The 27,500-nt window shown below is 46.3% G+C and overlaps 1 protein-coding gene across 1 annotated transcript in view; it reads right to left on the reverse strand.

The window, feature by feature from the left end:
- Positions 1–26,840, reverse strand: part of mchr2 (melanin concentrating hormone receptor 2) — a gene marked incomplete at both ends in the record, with an annotated part of 30,614 nt that extends 3,774 nt beyond the window's left edge. The window contains 5 exons of the mRNA XM_084444505.1: positions 20,347–20,632; positions 21,103–21,222; positions 22,240–22,434; positions 22,999–23,208; positions 26,644–26,840. Coding sequence (XP_084300631.1) covers positions 20,347–20,632; positions 21,103–21,222; positions 22,240–22,434; positions 22,999–23,208; positions 26,644–26,840 — 1,008 coding nt within the window. The remainder of the gene's footprint in view (positions 1–20,346; positions 20,633–21,102; positions 21,223–22,239; positions 22,435–22,998; positions 23,209–26,643) is intronic.
- Between the last annotated feature and the right edge of the window lie 660 nt (positions 26,841–27,500).

Consider the following 27,500-nt stretch of genomic DNA (forward strand, 5'->3'; position numbering starts at 1 on the left):
AATCGGCCCAGATACCAAGCTTGTTTTTCGTTGTATAAATATTGACTGTAACCACAATTTCTCACATTGCAGACTGCTGTGTGCATGAAGCAAGTGAGATTTGACGGTCCCCTTCTCCAGATGGGTTATTGGGGGTGTTTGTATGTTACTGTGCTGTTTGTATGTATTGTATGTGGCTATGTGCTGCTTACGTAAACTTTAATAAACTTTGTTAAACTTAGAATATTGGCATTGAATCTCTTCTGAACAATACTCTGTGACAGAAATTTCCACAACAAGTTCAAGGGTGGAATACAATGAGAAGCAAAATCTTTTACCTTTTGCTCTACAGTCATGTTGGCAGCCTTGACTCAGAAAGAGAGAAAGTGTAGCTGAGAGGTTTTTAGAGGCAGAGGATTCTCCAGCAGGGTCCTATTTTGTGCTGAATGAAGAGAGAGAGATGGAGAAAAGTTCTTCAAAAATATTCCAAACCTTTGAAGCAGCATTTTTGTCAGAAGCAACTGCTGTCCTACTGGTGCCGAGGTCACATTGAGTACAGAATAGATTTGGCACACTTTCATTTATGTGTGTGTGTGTGTGTGTGTGTGTGTGTGTGTGTGTGTGTGTGTGTGTGTGTGTGCGCATGCGCCTGTGTTAGTGTGCGTGTGTGAGTATGTGTGTGTGCTTCTGCATGCGTGTGTGCATGAGTGTGTGTGCGCACATACATGTGTGTGTGTGTGTGTGTGTGTGTGTGTGTGTGTGTGTGTGTGTGTGTGTGTGTGTGTGTGTGTGTGTGTGTGTGTGTGTGTGAGGAACGTTTATGAACATGATCTCCAGGATGCAGATCAAGGTTCTGGGACGTAAATTGACACCTGCTCTATAGCACATTTGACCCACTTCATACACACAGCAGATGTACAATATTAACACATCCCTTATCAATGTCCTTTAGTGACATTCAACTGGTGCATAGTTTCCTCACAGCAGAGCTTCTTCTACTGCCACTCAGACAGAGACAGAAGGACGGACATACAGACATGCAACCGGCAGACGGACAGACAGACAGACGGACGGATGGACAGACGGACAGACGGACAGACAGACAGACAGACAGACAGACAGACAGACAGACAGACACACAGACGGACGGACGGACGGACGGACGGACGGACGGACGGACGGACAGACAGATGGATGGATGGACAGACGGACAGACAGACAGACAGACATGCAGACAAATATATGGATGGACAGGTAGACAGACAGAAAGGCTGCCAGGCGGACTGTGGTGAGGGCAGAGACAGAGAGACAGAGAGACAGAGAGTGTGAGGATTTAGCCATTGTGAACTGGGCTGGCCATAGCCCCCATTCTCAGCCCCTGTAAATAGGCTGCCATTAAACCTCCTCTTTTCTCCTCTCCTCTCCCGTCGTCTCCTCTTTTCTCTCTTCTCTCCTCCCCACCTCCCCTCTGCCGTTCTCCTGTCCTCTTCCTCTCCTCCTCTTCTGTCCTCCTCTCCTGTGTCTCTGTCATGAGTGAAGAGGCCCGTGGCACTCGGGTCTGTGATGTGTTTCGACACATTTCTATTGTTTACCTTTCTCTCTCTCTCTCTTTCTCTCTCTTTCCCTCCGTCTCCCTCTATTCACCTGTCTGCCTTTGTCTGTCCAGGCTGCTTTAATTTCAGAGATCTGTTGATTGTTTATCTAGTGAATCTAATTAGTGGGGAGACCATCACATGAGGAGGGTTAGGGACAGGGACAAGGACTCTTCATGGAGAATGCAGAGGAGCTGCCCTCCAGACCACCTCACTGTGGCTGAGTGGGGCTGCAGCAGCTTAATCTGAAATCAATCTGAGCATTAAAAAAAGATATGCTAATTACAAGCCATTATATACATTGATTACCAACACCGCTAAAACCCTTACCTACTACTCAGGACAGGAGGGAAGCACAGACAGAGAGAGAGAGAGAGAGAGAGAGCAAATGAGAGATATAAGAGAGGGAGACAAAGGAAGAGAGAATGGCAGACAAAGCGAGAGCAAAGTGAAAAAAGCAAGTGAGAAAGGGAGAGAGATAGAAAAAATGAAGATTCTCACCAGTTTTTACACAGGAAGAGAAAGATTCTCTGCAGTTTTTCCTCACCAGAAGAATCACATCAGAAGGTGTTCTCTGAGGTAATTAACTGTATTCTTCTCCCGATCTGCGTACAGGGAAGCAGGGAGGGAGGGTGGTGAATAGGCTCCTTCTCCTTTATCTGTTTCTTCAACCATTATTTCTGATTGTGGCGTCCTCACAGACACGGGAGAAGACATAATACAGACAGCACCCCCCCTCCTCCCCCTCAGTACAGAGAGGAAGAAAGGAGCCTGGTAGAATAATCCACCTGCAAGCAGAGCTTGTAGAATTGACTGATGGCGCTGCAGTGTTGTTTTACTCACGCTACAGACAAGGGCCGGGTTTCCCGAACGAGTTAAGAAGCTTCCTAACTCCAAAGTACTTCTTAACTCCCATGCAAAGGGTTGCTTAAGAAGGGTTCCTTAAGAAGGTTCTTTATCGGGAAACCCGGCCAAGGACTTGTGCAACTGGCAATTTGGAATGTTTGTGCCACCTATAGGTGCATTTGCATGGATTGAGCAAAGTTTGCCACAGTTGGTGAGCAATTCATGAAGGTGCTGCTTCAAGGCCCCCACCATCTGCTTCAAGACCTCCACCATCATCCCCTACCCCAAAAAAGCAAGGATCACTGGCCTCAATGACCACAGACCCGTCATCCTGACTCCGGTAGCAATGAAGGTTTTCAAGCGGCGTGTTCTGCAGCATCTCAAATCCATCCTGGATCCATCCTCCTGGAGGATGGAGGACGCTATACCCCCTGCACACAACCCCTGATGATTCCACATACCTTAACAGCACACACACTACACTCACTGCACATAACACCGCTCGCCCACCACACTACACTCTGCACACACACTGTACATACGCTCACCACACCCCATTCTGTATATACTGTAGTACGTACTGAAATTGTGCCCTTTTATTTTTTATTTTTAACAGTATATTGTAATTTGTACATTGCACTGCATTTTGTTGCACTGTTATCTATCTATCTATCTATCTATCTATCTATCTATCTATCTATCTATCTATCTATCTATCTATCTATCTATCTATCTATCTATCTATCTATCTATCTATCTATCTATCTATCTATCTATCTATCTATCTATTTTAAATAATAGTATAGTAATAATTATAAATCAATAATAATATAGTAATATTATAGTAATATAGTAATAATAAATTAATATTTTGGTAATATAGTAATAACAAAATTATATTTCAGTAATATTATAGATGGATGGAGAATGTGACATCCCGTATTAGCCTTTAGCCCCAGTGCTAGTGAGCCAGGCAGACATGGGTGGTGAGCTGGCCTGCTAGCCTGCTGATGTGCAGATGTTCTTTCTCATATTCTCCTGATTGCAACCACAGTCCCTCCTGTCTTCTCCTCTCCTCTCGTCTCCTCCCTTCCCTTCCCCTCCTCCTCTCTTCTCTCCTCCTCTCCCCCCTCTTTCTCTCCTCTCCTCTCCTCTCCTCTCCTCTCCTCTCCTCTCCTCTCCTCTCCTCTCCTCTCCTCTCCTCTCCTCTCCTCTCCTCTCCTCTCCTCTCCTTTGTTAGTTCTCTCCTCCTCTCTTCTTTTCTCCCCTCCCCTCCTGTCCTCTCCTCTGGGCTGTTTGATAGTGATGTGTGGTGAGGACCAGGGGACATACAGAGCTGTAACAACATCAACACGCTTCGCCAGGTTTTCAAGTCAGGGTCTTATTATAATTATTATTACCTACACATTATTTATTCCCCTGAGAACAACTTGCAGTTCCCTGACTGTCCTGTCCCTCTGTGGTTCTCCTCCTCCTCCTCCTCCTGCTCCTCTACCACCTCCTCTGCTCCTAACCCCAGGAGAGATGTAAGGCCAGGGAGAGGGGAGAGGGGAGAGGGGAGAGGGGAGAGGGGAGAGGGGAGAGGGGAGAGGGGAGAGGAGCATGGCGGTGGTGGGCCCGACTGTGAATCTGCAAATAATTTTGGCAACAGTTTGGTATCTGCATAACGAGGCAGGGAGCCAATGGCAGTGGAGACAGGGTGGCAGGGAGCCAATGGCATTGGAGACAGGGTGGCATGCCTTCAGTTTTAATGGGCAGACTGAGGAAACTTCCAATCCTTCTTGACATTTCTCATAATGAAATAAACGTGCTCTAGGTCATAGTATCTATTAGGAAGATAAAAGACGAGCAAGTCAATTATCCTCCAATGACTGGATAGCCAGGGGACCTCATTATCGTGATCAGACCAGGCCCTGCTGCTGCCCACGCTCCTGTTTGTAGCTACTGATTACGCTAGCACAGAATGACATGGCCCTTTCCCCCTCTTCACATACAGTAGACACATATACACAGAAACACACAAGCAAACACACACACAAACACACGCATGCACATGCACACACAGACACACACAGGCTAATACACACGCATATACGCTAAGACATTGCCAGGATCGAGTGTCTGGCCAGCCAGCCAGAAACTGACAGTACCACTGAGGTCAGAACTGCTGATTGGCTGATCGGGTCATGGAACTGGATGCTTTGGGAAAAACATTTTGTGGCAGGGAGGCAGCGAGCTGTCATGCCCAGCCCAGGCACATGGCTTTGGGTTGTGAGTGGAGGGTGGAGGGTGTGGTGGAGAAGAGGAGGAAGAAGAGGAGGAAGAGGAGGAGGCAGGTTAAAAAAGGCAGAGCCTGGGGTTTGGTGGGCGGAGTGGTGCATGCTGGGAGTTTGTGTGCGGTCTGTGATGTGATGAGAGTGGGCAGGGCGCAGGGCGCACAGCTTGTCTTTCCTAGTGCCTGCATAGTGTGCTGTACATTTCTGCAGCGCAACAATGAGATGCTGATTAATTCATCTGAGAGACTCTCTGGACCAGAGAGGATTGATAAGCAGCACTGTCAGCCTGTCCGACGGGCACAGGAGCCATCTCACACGTCGTTAGATATAGTTGTTAGGGACGGACATGAGAATCACAATAACACTTCAATAAATCAGAAATAAACATGACAGCAACCAGAAAATGTTGGAAGGAAAAAAAGAAGCTTTCTCTCTCTCTATTCCTTTAGGGTGATCTTGGGCATCATCAGGACATATATCAAATTATTGGTCTGAATAAAGGAATATTATTTGCTTGTCAGAGCCATCTTTTTTGCTCTGATAGATTTTTCTCATTGAATGTTCAGTCACCTTGTGGCAGTGGCCTACAGCATTCGGCGGCGATTGAATAGCGTTGCCTTTATTAGTTAGTCACTGACTTGTCACAGCCTTTCACTGTAGTTGTGAATGCAATTCTCCTGTCGCCACGGTAACAGTATATTGTCCAGCACCCCCCCGGTAGGAGGGGCTTGTGTGGATCAGCCTGTACCTCCTCATTGCTCCCTGAAACATGACTGATTGGATTATTTGATGACAGCTTATTTCCTAAATTTGTTTGGGCACCATATGTCTGTAATATGTGCCCTGGGGCGCCCTGCCCTGAGGTCTGAAGGCCAGTCAGGCTCCTCAGCACCTGGAGGGTCAGAAGACTAGTGAGATCAGACATGCACACTGCCTGCAGCCAGAGTGAAGATCAGTGGACCGCAATACAGAGCATGTTCTAGAATGTTTTTTTTTATTACTGTACCTCTCTCTCTCTCTCTCTCTCTCTCTCTCTCTCTCTCTCTCTCTCTCGATGGTTTAATGATGCCCCTGCAGGCTACAAGTGCAGTTAATGAATATCTTGGCCTCAGCAGCCCCAGCAAGCCAAGCAGAATGAGAGGAGAGAGAGAAGGCCCCATCCCTCTCTTCCTTTCCTTATTCTTAGCGTCTTCCAGCAGGAGGAAGGAACACTCCTTGTTATCCTAATTGGTTCTCTGGTTTGTGTCCTGGAGGGATGTTCCAGCAGGAGGCAGCGCTGCAATTCAAACTAACTTTAACCAGCTTCTTAACCTGCGTCTCATCACTGTGATGACGGCTCTTTGCTTGATTTAACTGCACGACAGTGTTGTCGCCATGACAAGCCCTGGCGGATTTAGTTTACAATGTTACAGATATGGAATCAAACTAAATCACAACACTTTGAAAATGTATGGTATTAGTTGGGGGCCAAGCAGCGAAGCTGCATAGGCCACCATTGTGTTTGTACCTTTTCTTATTATTAGGGACAAAGCAGCGAAGCTGCATAGGCCACCATTGTATAAGTACCCTTTCTTCTTTCTTCTTTTTATTCATCATCTTCATCTTCTTCTGCTATTGGAGTCTATGGCAGCCCATAGAACCATATGATAAAAAGTTATGCATTTTGGCACACTCATTCATGACTGTCCCCTCAGTCTTGTCATCAACTCTCATGTCGTCATCTTGAACACTCTAGCTATGTGCACCTGTAGCAATGTGTCAAAGTTGGAGGTGCGTTCATGCATGCACCTTTTGACTTTTGTAAGTCAGATCTTTTAAAATGAGGTACTGTTGGATTCTTTGGCTCAAGCAGGGTTCAACGCACCCTATGATGTCATTTTCCTCTTTGTTGGATTTTCCGCCATTTTCAATTATGGGAAAAATACTTAAATGTATCTCCTCCTAGGAATTTTTACCAATCAGCACAAAACTCGGCAGGCACAATCTCTAGACAAATGTCTAAAAAAGTTATGGGTGTGGATTTTTATAAATCAAAGAACAAAGCCACTACGAGACAATGAAAATTGCGGAGGCCGTGGATTTTCACATAAAAGTGTACAAATTATGAATGGTTGGACGGAACATCAAAACGCTGTATGCATATCAGCACACATAATTGGAGGCTTAAACTCAATTATTGACCTGATCAAACAAAATGGGGATGCTAGAGAACTCATTTTACTGAGTTTAGGCCTCACCACCATGCCAATTTTTCCAAAACTTTGTACATTGTTGCAAAGACATGCCTTATGATCACGGGAGAAATATGAAGCAATTGGCCACAGGGTGGTGCTATAATAAACCAAAATGCTTAAAAAGCACATCGATTTCTGTAGCTTCCCCGGTGGCCGAATGGGGTTCAAATTGCTTGTATGAGTAGGTCATTGCATGCTTTGTCTAAGCACTAAAAATTAAAAAAAAATTTTTTTTTTAAAAGAAGGCGTATTTTCACTGACATTTTCAATGACCACCAAATGTGGCTATGTCGTGTTTCCCTGGTTGCCTTTGATGCGCTCTTTGTGCTTGATGCTTGGTATTGCTGCTTGCAGTTATATTTACATATTTAATTGGTATCCGTAAAAAATAACTAAATGTATATATATATATATATATATATATATATATATATATATATATATATATATATATGTTTATTATATTTTCCTCACTCCGTCAGTGCAGCTCCAGCATCCTTGTTCATGTTTAGGTTTAGCCAACTAGCTGTTCATAACATGGTATTATTCCATGCTACATGTGTTTCAGGTCAAGTAATGTCATGTGCACCAGATAACCATGTCATCATCACATCATCATCATCGGTGCGGTAACCATTGCATGCACCGTCTCCAACACGCCATCCCTCACTGCAGCTCAGGCTCCTGCTGAAGTTAAGTGATGTACAGGACCCTTAGTATGATTAAGATGACCTCAAATCCCTGAACAACACCAACACATTATCATAGAATAGCCTCTATAACCTGTATAGCCTATATAGAGGTTGTAGAGGCCTATACAAAGATCGTGCCCTGAGGGGTCTCTAAAGGGGGGTTGTAGGGGGTTGTGGGTCATGTGTTTAATTGCCGGGCTCTGAGGGGAGTGTCTCTGAGGTGCACAGGCATGCCACACAGCCAAGGGCGTATTTTTGATTTGAGCTTTAGAGGGACATTTAATGTGAACACGCGTAGCTGTATCTGTAGCGTCTCTATCTCTGCTTCACGGTCCTGATGCTCAGCCATCTTCCTTCCTGCTGCTGGTCTGCAACAGTATTAAATCCCATGCTACGAACATAATCTCATGATATGAATGGATGGACACACACATCACATATAGAATAGATAAATAGATAAATAGATATAAAATTAGATATCTAAAAACAAAATAATTGTGTAAATTCAATATTTTTTATCTATAGAGATGTAATGGAAATGAGTACCAAAAAGGCTGATATGCTTTAAGTTGGGTTACTACTGTATAAATGTAGACAACCGGTTTCCATAAACTGAATAAATTAGGTTTTACAGTAATGAAGAAGACATTGGAGAGGACATGCAGTCTATTAGTCCTCTGCAAACAGGGCAACTTTTAATTCTAACCACATTCAGTGGATTCAGGGTTTGAGTTAAATCAACAATGTTGATGAATAAATCACTCAGCCGTTCAATCATAATTGAGACCAACAGAGACTAACCCACCTTGTTATATTGGTTTGGAAGTACACCAAGACTCCCCTTCTCTCTCTCTCTCTCTCTCTCTCTCTCTCTCACACCCTCTCTTTCAACTCTCTCTCTCTCACCCTCTCTTTCAACAACAAATATGCTACTTTATCGGGGACGAATACTGTATATTTCAACATGCTTTGAGGAATAATTAACTAGTATTCACATGTAGTCTGTGGTGGTAAAAGATAATTCCGCTGCTGTTGGGTCAAACCTCTATTTTGGTGATTATTTATATATATATTTATTTTAATTGTATTTTATAACATCAATTGAAAGCTGGGACTACCCTTTACAACCTCTGAAAACCTCCCAGCCTTGGGACCAACAGCTCATATGTGATTTTATGTTCAAAAACAGAAATTGGAATGTTCTTTTCAACATTCTGAAAACTTGCCATTTTGGAGATACAAGGTTTTGACCCAACAGCAGTGATTTGATAATTAACATAACCTCAGAAAATGCATTTTTACATTTCATAATCATCTTGGACAAGGACAAATCAAGTGTGTGTGTGTGTTTGTGTGTATGTGTGTGTGTATGTGTATGGTATGTGTGTGTGTATGTGTATGTGCATGCATGCAAGTGTACTTTTGTGGGTGCATGCTTGTGTGTGTGTGTGTGTGTGTGTGTGTGTGTGTGTGTGTGTGTGTGTGTGTGTGTCATCTGGGTGGTTGTGGTCTTGTAGCCCTGTCAGTGAACCTGTCTGGTCCAGATTGTTCCTGGCCATTTAGCTTGGCTAATGGCCCCTGTCCTGGGCCAAACACCCCTGTGTGTGTGTGTGTGTGTGTGCCAAGCGGCCCCTCTCGCCACTCCACTAGTGTTAGTCTGATAGCCTCTAATGTCAACATGTGGACCTATACCCCCCCGGCCAAGGGGTTCTGAACAAGCCCTTTAATTGACAGACTGAGCTACCCTTAACCCCCCATCCGAACCCCCCCCCCCACCACACACACACACACACACACGCACTTACAACTATGAGCTGGTTTGGTGCTGACACGAACAAAAGACTACAGCAGAAAAAAAATACAAATAAAATATATATTTTGTATATATATATATATATATAGAGAGAGAGAGAGACAAAGGTGGAGAGGGAGAGAAAAAGTAAAGGACCATAGTTAAACATTGTGTTTGTGTGTTTACACAGGTTTGTGTGGGGCCTAGCAAACCCTGAACCAACTCCAAAAGCTTTGGAGCCAGCAGAAGGACGCTAAGGGAAGGGCTGAGACAACAGGACATGAAACTGAGAGTTTATTAGAGTTACTTGTGGGGAGAGAAGGACGGAGGGAGAGAGAGAGAGGGAGAGAGAGAGAGAGAGACAGAGAGGGAGAGGGAGAGAGAGAATTCTCAAGGGCATTAGAACAGTCTGTAGCGCCCGGCCTCACACCCTATAGACCATGGAAGGTTTGCAGCAGCACCTAGATCTTCTGCACAGATTCCGTCAGACCTGGGCCTTGAGAGTGAGTCTCAGTAAAACAAAAATAAGTGTATTCCAAAAAAGACCCAGCTACCAGAATCACAAATATAAATTATATCTAGTCACTGTTAAGAGCACACAAAAATGACCTCAGATCAACTCTGACACAACTTCCATAACAAAGCCCTCACCAACAGGTGAATCTAGAAAGAGTTCCCCTCAGCCAGCTGGTTTAGAGCAGCAACACAATAAGACCAAACCAAATCATAAGAAAACAAAAAGATACATGACACATTGAAAAGAATCAACCAAAAATCAGAGCAAACCGTAATGCTATTTGGCCCTAAACGGAGAGTACACAGTGTAAGAAAAGCCTTGACTATGACCACTGTTTCAGAGACCGGCTGCTCTGAAAAGAAAAACCTCTATTATCTTTTCACTTATCTTTACGCTTGCCCTTCGTATTTAGACTATTTGCACATTGATGAACACTGTACATTCGTAACATGGTAATATACAGTAGTAGCATTTTTACTGCCTCTATTTAAAATGTTTGCAGTGTCTCTCTTCTCCTCCAGTCTCCTTTCTTCGTCTCCAGAAGGAGAGCAGCTCTGTCTGTCAGACAGTGACAGGAGCACAGAGAACCACCATGCCTCATGGGTCAGGGCTCAGCTCAGCTCAAGCCAGACACACACTGAGACTGAGACTGACAGAAAACGATCTCACCAATCAGCGTTGGTTCTGAGGAATTTGAAATATAAACAGCTACGCGGATGACAGCAAGGAGCGGTTGAAGTGAGCGCTGATAGACGGTGATAGACCGATGGTTCATCCAACCACCTGCCAAGTATTTTTGAAAGTGCCTGCCTTTTTCCAAACAGTTTCCAACGGAGAGTTCCCAGATGGTAATACAAAGCAAACCATCTGTCGTGTCAGGTTACTGAAGATCACCTCAGTAATAAAGAGCTCACTGTCTCAGGAACAGGGGGATTAATTGTGGCCCCCACACTGGCGCTGGTTAATTGCCCTTAATTGCCTAATTGTCTGGTAAGTCATTTACTTTACTGTTTTTTTCTTCTTTCCTCTCTTCCCTTGAAGTCAGACAGGGCAGGTCCTGCCCCAGTGTCACGTACAATCAGGAGGCTCAGGACAGAACCCAATTAGCATGGGGAGCTGAACCCTTAAACCTAACAGGGACATGTCCTGAGGATGTAATTGCATGCGACACCAACTTTAATTTGAATTGGTGCAGCCTGGGGGTCTGGTCTGTGGAGTGAGTTCTTCTTAAAGGTTCTGTGTAACCTACCATGGAGCGGTGATGAAGTAACTGTATGGCCACTGATGGAGAATTGACTGAATGAGTGACTGACTGTTCTCCTAGAGCAGAAGGACAGCCTGGGGATAGTCAGGCAGAGCTGTCTGGAATGTACTGTCAGACCTGGTGACTCTTCACTCCTCCCTCCATTGTCTCATTCTCTCCTCCTCTCTCCTATCCTTTCTCCTCTCCCCTCTCCTCTGATATCCTCTCCTCTCCCCTCTCCTCCCCTCTGCTATCCTCTCTCCTCCTCTCCTATCCTCTCTCCTCCCCTCTTCTCTCTCCTCCCCTCCTCTCTCTCCTCTCCTCCTCTCTCTCCTCTCCTCCTCTCTGGTGCTGGCAGGTCGGTTCAGAGTGGTCCGTCAGATCTCATTACCACAGACCTGTCCATCCCAGGGCGTCTGAACTTGTACCCTTATGATCCTCCAGGACACGCTCGTTGGGTCACCAGAGTTCCAACCCGCCTCAACCAGCCCAGCACATTAGAACCACTCAGGTCCCACAACCCTCAGGCCAATCAAACAGGGCCATTTGAATAACTGGCCAATCTCGTATATCCCTCAGACCGTCCGGCCCCAAATATGATGCGGCACTGTTGGCCGGAGACCTGCCTAGTTTACCATGGCCCCGGGTCATGGGCCCCATCACATCGCTGGGAGGTCCCGTCGCCATGGGCAACATCAGTGAGGCCGACCCAGAAAGGCCTGTGTGGCCAGAGAGTCACATGACCTCACTCCAGATCAGGACAGCTGGGGGGCGTCACCACAGACAGGATGGGGCAGGATGACTGTGGGTGGGGGGGCTGGTTGTCTCTGCCCTCTGACTGGTAAGAGAGAAGGAGAGAGAGTGAGAGTGAAAGAGAGAGAGAGAGAGGGGGAGAGAGAGAAAGAGGAAAAAGACTGAGTGAGATGGAGAGAGAAAGGGTAAAGAGAGATTAAAGAGGCAGAAAGAGTAAGTAAGTAAAGTATATTTAATCTAGCACCTCTCATAGACAGTCACAAAGTGCTTCACAGAATTAAAAACACACAGAGAACATCAGATAAAAGTACAATAAATTACAGAGACGGGACATAAAATTACAGACGCACCCCAGATAGCAAGCGGATCTGGGCCATATACAGGCCAGATCTGGCCCTTGTGGCTTAGTTCCGGCCCATATATGGCCCAGAATCATTACACATCAGCTTGCTATCTGTGACACGGCTAGATAAATGCCTGTGTAAACAGGTGAGTCTTTAGCTGCCTTTATAAAATGTCCAGGGAGGCCACAGCTCTTAAATCCTGTGGAAGGGCATTCTACAGGTTTGGCAACAATGATTCAAAGGCTTGGTGGCCTTTTGTCTTGAGTCTAGTGTGGAGGGCAACCAATAGGCCCTGATCGCAGGACCTCAGTGACCAGCAGGCAACATAATAATGGGTGAAGAAGGTCACTAACATATGCAGGTGCCTGGCCATGGAAGGCTCTAGAAAGACAGAGAGAGAGAGAAATAGAGGGAGGGGTAGAGGGAGTAAGGGAGAGAGTAAGAGATAGAGTGAAAGAAGGTGAACAAAGAGAGATAGGGAGAGAGAGAATCTGAAAAAAGAGAGAGATAGGGAGAGAGAGAAGGTGAGGAGAGAGAGAGAGAGAGAGAGAGAGAGAGAGAGAGAGAGAGAGAGAGAGAGAGAGAGAAAGGTTTGTGTGGGGCCTTGCAAGCCCTGAAATGACTCCAAAAGCCTTGGAGACAGGAAACGGACGCCAAAGGAAAGGAGATAAATAGAGTGTATTAGACAATCCTTTGCACCAAATATAAAACAGCTGCTGTGATTGGACACACAAGCGGGTGAGGGAGAAGCAGAGACGTGTGTGTGTGTGTGTGTGTGTGTGTGTGAGCCTAATCGCTGTACCGTGCCAGTTTGGCAACAGCAGTCAGGCAAAGCATAGCCAGCCAGAGCGTTCCAACTCAGCGCCATGGAGGACAGCAAGCTGACAGGACCTAGCGAGTGTGTGGCGCCCGCTCCTCCACTGGAATATCACAACAAACTTGTACTGTAGGTTGACTAATGCTTTATCTGATAGCATTAACGTTACTTAGACCACACTCACTGGAGCGCTGCAAACCACAACCACTTTTTTTTTTTTTTTTTTATCTCTCTCTCTCTTTGTCTCTATATATATATCTCTCTCTCAATCACTCCATCTCTCTCTCTCTGTCTTCCTCTCTCTGTCTGTGAGCAGAGCATGGTGGTAGGAGGAGATGGGTGACCTGTTTGAATGATCATCTGTAGGACTCAGGCTCTCGTCCAGATCATCCAGGGGATCCGAACGAAGACTGGGAGAAGGTCAGCAGAACAATCCGAGGGACTACTACTGGGCCGGTGGGGTGACACTAAACCTTGAATACGTTCTCAGACAGACCAGCAGCCTAGCTGCCACCTGGGGGGAGAGGGAATCAATATTGGGAGGTTGACACTGGTCCAGGAACAGCTCCTGATCAATTCGCTCCTCTAGCAGCTCACACCGTCCTCAGAGAAATGCAGACACAGCCTGGACTCCCACCAGACAGCCTTCCAGGCAGCTCCAAGCTCTCTATCAAGGGTGTGTGTGCGCGTGTGTGTGTGTGTATGTATGTTTTTTTGTGTGCATGTATGTATGTACTGCATGTATGTATGTACAGTATGTGTGTGTGTGAGAGAGAGAGAGAGAGAGAGAGAGAGAGAGAGAGAGAGAGAGAGAGAGAGAGAGAGAGAGAGAGAGTGGGAGTGGGAGGGTTGTATCATGGGGACCCTTGAGCAGGTAAGGAGATAAAGTGACAGGCGGATTTACATGCCAGTAGTGCAGCAGAGAAAGGACCACCTCTCCTGCTCCTGCCACATCAAAGATGAGCAGGTTCTTAACGGGGTATGGAGAGCACTGCACACTGCATTACCATCACACCCTCTCCCACGCTCAACTAGAATCAACAACACACACAAACACAAACAGACACACACACACACACACACACACACACACACACACACACAGGCCAGGCCTTCATACAGAACTATGGTCTATATCCCCTCCACCTAGAGCCAGCCTATTGTCTGTGCCTCTCACAATTAATTAGGCAACTTATTGAGCTCGAGATGCAATATGCATGTTAATTTAATGGGTTCGGTCTGGTCAGAGGAAAAAAAGGAAAACGCTTTGATGTTCACCAAACTTGGCAGTCAATCAGCAGCGGCACACAATGGCAGAATTAATGAAGACAGAGAAACAATGAGGTTTGATTGTTTCAGAACCATGCCTGTGAATGGAGATGAGACACACACATGCAAATGGTATTCGAACCAAAACCCTGCAATATGGGCCAGTGTCTCAGTTCTAGCTATTACTGTAACGATACCTCTTTCTCACTGCTGGTACCACGTATGTTAGATCCCTGTTGGTGGGTGAGGAACCTGCTCGCGGCTCCTATATCAGCCACAGACAGGCCAGACTTGAGATAACCTATGTGGAACAGAAATGGTTGCCAACTACATCTGGCCTCTATCTCACGCTGAAGTATTAGTGATCAGTTCATAGAAATGTACTACAGGATGTGATGGATTTGGGGGGAGGGGAACCGATATTGTGAAACAGCACACAACACTACAAACTGTGAGGGTTACGCCAGCGCTGGTGAACAACATACATCAGTTTGCAAAAAAAATCTCACGCCAGTCGGTTGGTCAAGGTTGACAACACTGAACCGATGATTAGATAAATACACCTCTTGATGGTCTTTCTTGGTCACATCATTAGTTATGTTCCTAGGATCAAAGGGTGCTTCCTGTTTTTCAACATCATACACCCTCACCCAGGAGATCAGAGTATAGCTTGTGTCCAAGAAAACTCACTCCTCAGTATAAATACCGCCCTCCCCCACCATCAAATGACTTGATCTTGGTAGGCTGGCACAGTGACACCTGTGACACTAATTCCAGTAAATCACCACTCTTGATCCCCGGCCAGCTCAAGAAATGACCAACCGCTGTCTGTAAGGTCCACTGAACAGCTCTTCAGGTAGGCTAATGACCCCCTGATCTCTCTACAGGCCTGAGGCCACTCAGTAAGCCTACTCGCCTACTCTGCTGGGTTGCTGGATCCCCTGGTGGCTCTGACATCCAGGCTCTGTTGTGGTGACTCCGGGAGGGGTTGAGGGGGGAGGGTGGGGTGAAGGCAAAGCAGATCTACTGGAAAAAGTAGCCTACACATCTCCTAAATTCGCCCCCCTCACACTTCTTAAAGTAAACCTACAGTAGAATATAGGCTATGTCCATGGACTCCAGGCCTGACTCCTACTGCGTCGCCTTGTCAGGTTAACTTTCTGTGAGATGTTGTTAACGACGGAAATGACATTGTTCTGTTCAGCAGAGGACAAATAGGCCTAACCAGCTACCAGACTCAGCAGCAGTGAGGTTGTGTGGAAAACTCAAGCATAACTGATACTGCTGTATAAAAGACCCCCATGAGAGATGCATTTTAGAGTTACTCATTGACAGATGAAAATAGACCCAGACAATAGTGGATCAGCCCTAATGGACTCATAGGCTATGAAATAAATAAGGCTTATATTTCAACAACTACATCATGAGCCACATGTGGAGCAAAATGTTTCAAGCAAGGTCATCATGGCTAAACAGTTAGAGCAGTTGTGTTTGAAGAGTGGAGCAGAAGGGAAGTAGGGATATTGAGGTCAGATGTAGATGCGAGTAGATCGTCTGACCGTCAGCTCGGCAGCATGTGTCCCTCCATCTGGAGCACCAGGGCTCGACGCAGCACAAGCTGCATGTGCCGGGGTTGGAAAGGAGGGAAAACAGCTCTGCTCACCATGCACTCGGTCCCTCAGAATTAGGCTAAAGGCTATAAAACAAAGCCTACTTTAATCTTAAGGCAGACATGCACAGTTATAAATAGCCTATGAAATAGCCCACGTGTTTTAAAGCCAGGGAAACCAAACCAATTAAAACAAATCTCACCTTTGTGGCCCAAATGTAGGCCTATATGAGTAGCCTAGCCTATTTCTAAGCTTCAATTCCTTCAACACAGCAGGCTACAGTAAGTATTTACTAAAGTAAATTTGAGAGCATGATCCTGTTGCTCTGTCAGCAACATCGGGAAAGTGGCTCGATACCCTGTCACAGCCTTCCGATGTTGCCTGACAAGTAGGCTATAGAGCAACAGGTTAGACTAGGCTATCCTATCCAGCCAAGGTTTTGCCAAAATCTCAACTGCTAGGCCTGTGTGTTGCCTTCCAAGGTCATAAAGCTACACAATCAGATTTCTACAAGCAGCGATTCTGGCAGTAGTAATTGTGTTTTTTTCCCCCAGTGTGAGCTGCAGGGAAGTCTCTGTCTCTGCTTTTTGCTTCAACACATTAATTAAACTGGACTTAAGGTCGTGATCACACGTGTCAAGTTACATTCAGGGCAAAATCAAACGGAGTGAGAGAGGTTTCTTCTAATTATGGAAAGGTCTCTCGCCCGCTCGGTATTAGCGCGTGGTACCCGCCCGAGCAACGACAGGCGGTGGGAAACCTGTGCCGCGCGTTGCCTCGCGGGGAAAACCTGTGCCACACGCGGGACGCACAAGCTGTCCGCTGAAAAAAGACGTCTCAACTCATTATTCACAGAATAAGTCAAGATAAGAGAACAGCTTGTTAGGGGGTTGCAGAAGGCCAGCATGGCATTAAAGACACTGTTTTTTTTTGTTTTTTTTTAATACTGGTGTGTATTAGATATGGGTCTAGTCCACACACCAGTTAGGGTAACTTAATCATGTGATGAAAAGAATGTCACTTCCTTTTAAACAGCCTTGCTTGTGTTATTTCACACCAAAACATAACGGGAAACATTGATATATTCACATTGAAGTGCCTTGCAAGACCCCTCCTCTTCATAGCCTAATTTTCCAGAACTAGGGGCTAACCTGTCAAACTCAGGATGGTTAACGGTCCCTATAATCATCTTGCAAAACGGGCCCAGGTGTAGGCTACCAGGAAGGCATCGGGGAAAGGATAAGACATCTTTAAATAAGGATGCCACCACCTACAGAGCTGAATTTCTGAGGCAGGTTAAATAGGTCTATTTAAAATTGCAGACATGGTGTCATGGCTGAAGGCAGTTCAAACAAGACACGTGGATGCCCTCTGTTGTTGAATAGTGGAAAGTGATCTTGTTCCTCTTTCCATTGAATTTGAAATCTTTCTCTCAATCTTGGGCCTACACAAACAATGAAAATACAAAGTCACGCCAAGGTCAGATTGTTAGGCTACTTTAGCCTACTATGAAAAGTATGGCTGCATGTTTTGAAGAAAACAACATGATTGGCTTTTGACAAAGACAACTGAATGGGGCTGATTGTTGTTTTGGGATTCTTCATTGTCATGATACAGAAACACTCACAACCCCTGCAGAAAGAGACGTCTTCAGGACCGAGGGAAGAACATCAAACCTGCATGGATCAAATTCTTTCAAATACTTTGAGAGTTTTTGAGTGTTTATATTTTGGGACTTGTCCATTGTGATAGGAAAGATCAATCAAGTGCATGTACAAGTGCATGTACAAGTATATGAAATGATTTCAAATAGTACTTCTATCCAAGTCTGACAGACATGACTGTTCTTCAATTCTGGTCCCTGAGATCTCTACCCAGTGAGCAGGGTTTCACCTTACTGATATACCCAGCTGTCACTCAGCCTATCTGCTTATCTGTTTAATTGTCTGTCTATCTGCGTCGATGTCTGTCTGCTTATCTGTTTCATTGTCTGTCTATCTGCGTCGATGTCTGTCTGTCTGTCTGCTTATCTGAGTCATTGTCTGTCTGCTTATCTGCTGAACCGTTGTCTCTCTGTCTACTTATCTGTTTCACTGAGTCTATTTTATGTTTCACTCTGTCTGTCTGTCTGCTTGTCTATTTTACGCTGTCTTCTTATGTCTGTTTATGTTTCAAAATCTGTCTGTCTGCTTATGTTTCACTGCTTGTCTGTGTGCTTCACTGTCGATCTGCCTGTTTCATTGTCTGTCTCTTTCACTGTCTGTCTGTTTTGTCTGTCTGCCTGCCTGCTGTCCATCTTTGCTGATTCTGACCCGTCTCTCTGTCTCTGAAAAAGAGGGGGGAGGAGCTTCATTGCAAGGCTCACTGGTGCCAATGACTGTTAAACCCAAGAGCCAGTAAAACACTTTTGCAGTAGCCCTAATGTGGTGAAAGCACATGGCCGTTGCATGGATAGACAGAACAATGATGGGCACGATGTTGACACTGACATATTGATGAACCTGTCAAAGCAGCAGTTGCCTGGGGTTGGCTTGGCTAGAATATGGGAAAGAGGAGCGGGGAGAGAGGGGGAGACCAGAGAGCAACATGGGTTAAGGTCCAGCAGTGGGTGGGGGTCTATGGCCTCCAACAGCCTAGCCCCGGGTGAGACACTGGGACTGTCTGGTCTGGTCGCCTCTTTATTGATCACTTTGGGACAGTTAGGGGGTTGTGTAGTGGGTGATTGGGGAGGCTTTTGAGGGGAGGTTAGGTTAGGGGTGCTGGTTGGGCGTGAGGGCGTCCAGGGGGTTGGAGTTAGGGGGAAGTTGGGGGGGAGTTTTGGGGGAGAAGCTGGAGGTGAGAGGAGAGGTTGTGGGGTGTTGGAGGGGGGGGGGGGGGGGGGGGGTTGGTGGTGGTGAGGGGAGGTTTATGGGTGTTGGGAGGTGGGTTACCACTGCCCCTGGTCCGTCTGGCCAGTAGTCGGACTCTCACTGGTGATCTACCCCAGGGCTATCCCCACCCCCCTCGCTCCCCACCCAACCACAGCAGACAGTCACAAAACAGGCTGAATGGCCCCCATCTAACGCACACTTCTCAGATCATCAATAACTCTTCTCTCACTGTACTGTGAATGAGACACACTACAGTGATCTTAAATGCTGCCATCTACTTATCCACTTATCCTAGCATTCAATGTGATTTCATAGAATGGGTGTAAAAATAATACACATTTGATAACTTGATATTTCATGACTTTATTAGCTGATCAAATTCTCACTATGTGTTTTAACTATACAACAAACTGTACAACAGATAAATCAGCATGACGTGCATGATCCATGCTTGTAGTACTGCAGTACACCTCTGGGGGGTGCTTGAGCACCACGAGACACTGAAAGCTCAATAGTCTCTGTCAACATGTTAAGTAGCTTTGAATACCTCAACATGCTAGACAACATGTAGCTATGGATCCTCCAACATGCTAGGCAACATGTATGTAGCTATGGATCCTCCTACACATTGGTAAACATGTAGCTAACATGTGCATAGCTCTTCATCCTCCAAAACTTCATAAAATATTACTGTAGCTAACATGTATGTAGCTTTGCTATGTACCCTTGCAGTGTTCATGGTCTCCAGCCATACTACATACAACAAACAACATGCAGCTGGTGGGTTCATTCTTTAATGGGGCGGCTGTAGCTCAGTTGGTAGAGCGGGTCATTCAATGATCGAAGGATCAGTAGTTCAAATCCCAGCTCGAACTGTCCACATGTCGAAGTGTCCTTGAGCAAGACACCAAACCCCAAATTGCTCCCAATGAGCAGGTTAGCACCTTGCATGGCAGCTACCGCCATTAGTGTGTGTGTGAATGGGTGAATGAGAGGCCATTGTAAAGCGCTTTGAGTGCCGCTAAGGTGGAAAAGCGCTATATAAGTGCAGTCCATTTACCATTTACCATTTAAAACCATGATAGAGAATCAACAACGCTCCAGTCCTCACTGAGATTACAGACACACAGACAGACTGACAAGCAAGCGGGCAGACAGACATGCAGACTGTCAGACCGTCAGACCGACCGCCCGACAAACATACAAGACAGACAATCAGGCAGTCACACAGACAGACAGACAGACAGAGGGTCAGCCAGACAGGCAGGCAGGCAGTTAGACAGACAGACAGGCAGTCAGACAGACAGTGTCAAGCACTAAACTAGCTGATTCCAATTTGCACAACTTTTCAGCCAGGTAGGAAAACGAATTAGTGAAATCAGATCTGTGTGTGTGTGTTAGAAGCTGGAGTGGTGTGTGTGTGTGTGTGTGTTAGAAGCTGGAGTGGAGTGTGTGTGTGTGTTAGAAGCTAGAGTGGGGTGTGCATGTGTGTGTGTTGGCATGGACGGGTGCCTCCCTCAGTCCGGCATGGCCGCTGGGCGCCATGCGGCGGGTCATGCGGTTGCGGAAGTGTCCGCTCAGCAGGATGTAGATGAAGGGGTTGATGGAGCTGGGGGCGTAGCTCAGGCAGACTGACAGGTAGTAGCAGGTGTGGTAAGCCAATGAGGGCCTCTGCACCGTCAAATTGATCAGCTGGAGCACGTGATAGGGTGCCACGCTCACCATGAACACGCCCACCAGAACCAGCACCATCCTGGTGAGACGCACAGCCTGTCGTCTGGGAAGTCCTGTACTGTAGCTGGGGGAGGAGGAAAGGAGAGGAGGGAGGGGAGGAGGAGGATGAGAGGGGAGGTTGGAGGAGGAAGAGAGAGGAGGAGGAGAGGGGAGGATGATACTTAGCCTGGAAATCAGACTTCCTTGCAAAAAAAAATTTGGGGGGGTGATCCATGGAAAGCAGAATGTGAGCTCATGTGATCAGGATGGTGACGCCAGGCTAGATGATTCAATTCAATTATAGTCCTGTTCAGTTAAGCTTTTAAAAGTTCCCTGTCTTAAATCACTGGTGACCATTAAAGACTAGTATTGTACAGCAGAAGCTGCTCACACATTATTTTATAATGATATGTCTTCATAAGTCGAAAGATTTCTGTCACAGTCTGTCAGAAGACTGATGAACATGTAAGAATGATTCTTTTAAAGGAAGGAGAACCTCACGCACTCACACAAACACTCACACACACACACACACGCACACAAGCACACACTCACCTGCGCTCCTGCTCGTTCCTCAGGAACACCCTCCATGTGAAGGCGAGGATGAGGATGTAAGAAGTCAGGATGAGGGGCAGAGGGAGGAAGAAAGCTGTGATGGTCTGGTACAGAGTGTACCTGAGAGAGAGAGAGAGAGAGAGAGAGAGAGAGAGAGAGAGATGCTTTGCTTGGTTTCACTAATGTGGGATTAGGAGTAGGACTTTAAAGTATGTGAACAATTAGAAATATAAAGAGACAGAGGAGAGGGATTTCAGCTCTCCCCTGAAACAAATGGGACGGCAAAGGAGAGGGAAAGGAGGGGAGAGGAATAGATGAGAGGGGAAAGGATGGAACGAGAGGAAGGTAGGGGAGGAGAGAAGGGAAAAGGAGGGAAGAGGGGAGGAGTGGAGTAGAGAGGAGAGACCAGGATCTAAACTTACCATTGTTCCTTTAGGTCCTCGGTCTCTACAGTTCCTTACTCCACCATAGACAAAAGTTCTTAATTAAGTCTCTTGGCCTGATCGGCCAAGCAAAGCTTGTGGAATAAGTGATTCAGATAAATTTCAAAGGTACTCACGGTTGCACGAGGGTTTCACAAACATGTGTGGTGGGTTTTGAGAACTCGGCTCTGCTAATAAGCATTTTAAATATTTTTCTAAAAAAATAAACATTTGCCAAATTGCTTTTTAAGAAAAAATGTCAGGTCTTCTTCTGCGTCTGTGCCATGGGTGGTACGCATGTGCAGGCGGAACTGCTTTGGAAAACAAGTGTTTTTGTTGCAACTGTGTGTACCTTTGAAATGTATCTTATTGCTCGTTCTGCTTGTTCTGCAGCTAGTCTTACCAGAGCACTGTGCTGGGGGAGACCAGAGTCTGATCTTACCAGAGCACTGTGCTGGGGGAGACCAGGGTCTGATCTTACCAGAGCACTGTGCTGGGGGAGACCAGGGTCTGATCTTACCAGAGCACTGTGCTGGGGGAGACCAGAGTCTGATCTTACCAGAGCACTGTGCTGGGGGAGACCAGGGTCTGATCTTACCAGAGCACTGTGCTGGGGGAGACCAGGGTCTGATCTTACCAGAGCACTGTGCTGGGGGAGACCAGGGTCTGATCTTACCAGAGCACTGTGCTGGGGGAGACCAGGGTCTGATCTTACCAGAGCACTGTGCTGGGGGAGACCAGGTTCATGCTGCAACTCTCCAGCCCGTCTGGGAAGCGTAGCACCTCCGAGTGGAGCCAGGCGGGTAGGACCAGCACGAAGGACACCACCCACACACACAGGTTGACCCGAATTGTTCTGGAGCGGGTCCTCAGGGTCATCAGACGTAGTGGGTGGACCAACGCCAGGTACCTGGGGATGGGGGAGAGACAGAGACAAAGAAAAAGAGAGAGGGAGAGAGAGAGAGAGAGAGGCAGAAAGGAGAGAGGGGATAGGGAGGAGAGAAGGAAAATGGAGAGAGAGAGAGAGAGAGAGAGAGAGAGAGGGAGGACTGGACTCCCAGCTGCTGAGTATGAAGAAACCCTTCCTGGCTCTCACTACCAGTAGGACTAATACTAAGACAAGAACACAGTCAACCAATCAGCCCCTCTCTCTCTCTGCACAGTCTGATACCAGAGTGTAACATCTGGCCACATGTCCAGAGCCCATCCAGCCCCTCCCTAGCCCTCCTACAGAGGATGTGAAACAGAGCAAACACATATACTTTAGAGATGACAGGTTCATCCCGTATGTCACATACGGTCTTCCTTCAGACAAACCTCATCTCTTAGAGCAGCTGGTCTCTGTAGTAGACGCTGACCTGTCCAGACTATGCAGTGAGACACTGACCTATCCAGACTGCCCAACTAGACACTGACCCATCCAGACTGTCCAATCAGATACTGACCTATCCAGACTGTCCAATCAGCTACTGACCTGTCCAGACTGACAGCGGTCATGATGGCGGCGCAGGCCACCTGGTTACAGTTGTCGAGGGAGGTGATGATGGTGCACAGCATGCTGCCGAACACCCAGTGCCCCCTGCGCGCCCACTGGTGGATGAGAAAGGGCATGACGGTCACATGCACCACGTCCGCCACCGCAAGGTTGCACACATACACGTCAGGGACCGTCTTCCTGGTGGTCCTAAGGGAGCACAACACACACACACACACACACACACACACACACACACACACACACACACTGAGGAGTATATATAAACCAATGAGGTTATATTATTGTCCCTGAACTGATATACATACCCACACTGGTGACATCTAACCAGGCAACCACCAATACACTCAATCCTATCCCTCACCTGTTTTTCAAACCATCACAAACCTGGTCCTTACCACCTTATTAATGGATTTTATTTAGATAGAACACTTTAAAAGACAGTGAAATATGAAGGTGCTTCATAGAAAGGGTAAAAAATAAAATCAATTCTACTCCGTCCCAGCTGCCTTTAAGACGGCCAGAGTCAAATTACTGCTCAAGAAACCCAGTCGCTGTTGCTGTTCCTATTAAAAAAAAAAAAAAAAATCCTCACTACGCCATCTCAAGGCTACTCACTCTATTGAGACTGCTCTGCTATAACATTCTTCTGGACTTGGCCGCGATGTTTGACACAGTGAACCTCTCAATCCTTCTCTCCACCCTCTCCCAGCTGGGCATCGTGGACTCTGCACTCTCCTGGTTTGCATCCCACTTGACCGATTACTCTGACCTGGTCACATGGAGAGGATGTCTTTCCTTGGGCCCTTAATATTCTCTCTGAATAGCAAATCCCTTGGTTCTGTAATCTCATGTTTTTTCTTATCACTGCTATGCTGATGGTTCTCATCTGTATCTCTCTTTCCCCCCCATTTGGACACACAGTTGGCATCTCTGTGTGCCTTGCAGACATTAATGCTATGATGTCTGTGAACCACCTCAAGCTCAATCTGGACAAAATCTGCCCTTCCACCCCTGAAAAGACAGTCTCCAGGACTTTCCCATCACTCCCAGACAGCCAAGAACATTGAGGTTATCATGGATGATGTTGTGAACGACTGGCTCAGGGACCAAGGACCCATGTGGCTAGACCCCCAGATAGACGGAAAACAGGGGAGAGTTTGGCCAGCAGGCCGTTTCATAAATAATAGGGGAAATAACTGTTGCCACAAAAACAAAGGGGGGAGGTGAAACAGTGGGGGGAATGTATGATGCGATGTGTGTGGTGTAATGGCGTGTGTTCTTCAGCAGGGGGTGTCTGTGTGCGCGTCTGCGAGTGGGAATGAGAGGGGTGTGTGGAAATGTGCGTGCGAAGGGAGAGGGGATGGTGGTAGCGTGGTCAGGGGACCGGGGCGAGATCCGACGAGGTGGAGAGGCAGGAACCAGGGAGGGACGAGGAGGCGAGGGGACGTGGAGCTGAGGGACAGGCGAAGCACCGGGAGCAAGGGGTTGGCGTGGAAGCCCGAGGAACCAGGGAGGGACGAGGGAGAACGGAGACGCGGAAGCCAGGAGAGCGGGGAGTCGGAAAAAAGGTCCCGGGAGAGATAGGGTCGGGTCTGTGAAAAAAAACAGTAAAAGGTATTACTTCAGAACACAACAGCTGGTCACAGATACTGTAGGGTGCAAAGCTTGCGGTTTACCACATAGGTAGCGAACGTCTAAGCGACGAAATGCAGGTGCCGGCGTCTTCTTATAGAAGGGCGGACTGATGAGGGCAGGTGCGCTTGATTGATGATCGCCGGCACCTGCAGTAGCGCGGGACCCATCTCTCCCGGGGCGGGCGCGATCCGTGCGCGGCTCGGCTCCACAACAGATGACCAACTATCATATATGGCCAACATCACAGTGGTAGCCTGCTCCTGTAGATCTGATCATTTGAAGAATATAGCAGTTCTTTGCGACAGGGGAGGTGCAACTCCTGGTACAGGGACTTGTCATCCCCCGCCTTGACTTTTGCAACTCACTTCTGGCCTGTCTGGTGTTCCAGCTGCCAGAAAACATGTGATCCCCCTCCTCCGGACCATTCACTGGCTTCCAATTACAGTTCACATCAGATTAAAGACTTGGCTCTTGTCTACAGAGTAGTAAAGGGAGCTGCCTCCCTATCTGCAAATAATGATCAGGTACCAACCTCCAGTTTGAGCATTCCATTCTCCTGCCTCTGGCTGCCTAGTTCCACCATCTCAACAAACACGCAGGGCTCCGATTTGGCGCCGTAATGATGTCCCCTCTACTGTCAAGATGGTGGAGTCACTACCCTTCTTTCACAGGAGACTCGAAACCCATCTCAACAAACACCTGGGCTCAATACCGCCGTCTCAACAGACACCTGTGCTCCTCCATTGTCCTCGTAATTCTTGCTGACGGTTTCTCACTATTACCTAATGTTAATTCAACTTTGGGTACATGTACAGTACGTGTGTATTAAAAATAAGGTTGTGTGTAGGCCTACATGTAGTTTGTATAGCCATAGGTCCTTGCTGACAACATGAGGATGTTGATCAATGGAAGTGTAGCTGGAGGGTGTGTGTGTGTGTGTGTGTGTGCTTGTATGCTGATTCATGATTCTGTCTGTATTCTGTGGGAGCCCGATGTGGTCTGTTTGGGCCTAATGAATGCTGATGTGAAATGTCTTTATGTCCTATGGTTCTCTGTGGGTCCTGTCACTCCCTGGGCTTGGGGTTACATGGGGGGAGGTGACCTACAGTCACATGACTGGGGGAAGAGGTAAACTAACATGACTGGGAGAAGAGGTAACCTACTGTTACATGACTGAGAGAAGAGGTAACCTACTGTACTGTTACATGACTGAGAGAAGAGGTAACCTACTGTTACATGACTGAGAGAAGAGGTGAACTACTGTAACATAAAGGGAGGAGAGGGCAGTTAAAATCATGGACTTTCTGTATGACTTAAATAAAAATAACTATACAATAATACAGAGAATGTCCTTAATTTTAGTATTTTTCATTTCATACATAAGCCTAGTATTTTGGGTGTATATGAAATCTGAAAAGAAACTAAAACTAATACTACTGAAACTAATAAAAATTAAACTAAAACTAAGCATTTTCCAAAACTAACAAAAAAATAATAATTCTAAACTAAACTAGCAAACCTGCTTTAAAAACGAATAGCCTAAAAATTAACCTGAAATTAAAAACAAAAAGTTAAAACGATATAAAAAGAAAAAAAGAAAAACTATTATAACCTTGGTCTACAGGCTCAGTAACTACTGTAAGGAGTAGCCTAATTTTGAAGTAAAAATGTTCAATGCCATGCTTGCCATATTGAATCATAGTGTGATAAAAGTAGCCTAAGCTACATGGAAGAATAATTTTGTTATATTCATATTCCAACAAAATGTGATATTTTTCCATTTGAATTTATAGTAGGCTATTAAGCAGACACCTTGAAGATGTCCAACCATCATTTCAGTCCAGAGAGCCATAGTTACTGTAGTAGACGTACAGACTGTAATCAAACAAAAACAGCTACAGTTGGCGTTCTTTCTGAAGTTTGGCTGAGAAGAGTTGTTTGTAGACTATCTGATAGAGAGAACAGCTTCTGGGCTGGTCGGCCTACCTTAGGATCGTCACAAGCACGAGGATGTTTCCCACGAGCCCCGTGGAGCAGAGGAAGCCGATCAAAGACGGCAGAATGGTAGTCTCCGTAATGCGCACCAATTTGAAGTAATTTAGGTAATTCCTTTCGTCGTTCTCCGACTCGTTGAGGAGTTGGGTCGTTTGATTCCACGTGTCTCGGTGGTCTGTGCAGTCCATGGTGACGAGTTGCAATGAATTATTTGTGTTTTGATTACCGCAATTTAACACCATTAACTGAAACACTGATGGAAAACGAGCCTTTACCGTTATTGCGCGAGCCGTAAAGACTGATGTTCCTCTAAGCGCGTTGCATCTGTTGTTTTGGGCGCCGCTATACGGCACGTATAGTTTCCGAAAAGTATTCTACAGTGAAGTCATGAATCAGCTGCACACTCTGTTTGACTTTGGACTTTCAGACTCTAAAGAAGAACACGATTGAAGTGTTCAGACCAGATCTTGAAATTATCATCAAAGCCTTTGAAGTCAAGCGTGTCCATTCGTTTCTCTAATACTCAGATATGAAATGCTGCCAGCGGAAGGGCATAACCATGCATGATGAATGAAGATAAAACACTGTAGCAAACTGGGCTAAACTCTTTACACTAGGCTACTAGACTAGTGTGATCCTAAAGTAATTCAGGGGCTACACTATGGTGATAGCGTCTAACTAAAATGGCACACATCCCTATGTTACACATCTTATCTTTCTATGTCTCCGGCATGACTAGGTTATCTTGAGAACTAGACACTGTATGAAGTTAACATTGATTGCTCAGCGACCCGACCCCGGATAAGCGGATGGATGGATGGATGGATGGATGGATGGATGGATGGATG

The sequence above is a fragment of the Borostomias antarcticus genome (genome assembly GCF_949987555.1).
Source record: "Borostomias antarcticus genome assembly, chromosome: 10".
NCBI classification, from domain to species: domain Eukaryota; kingdom Metazoa; phylum Chordata; class Actinopteri; order Stomiiformes; family Stomiidae; genus Borostomias; species Borostomias antarcticus.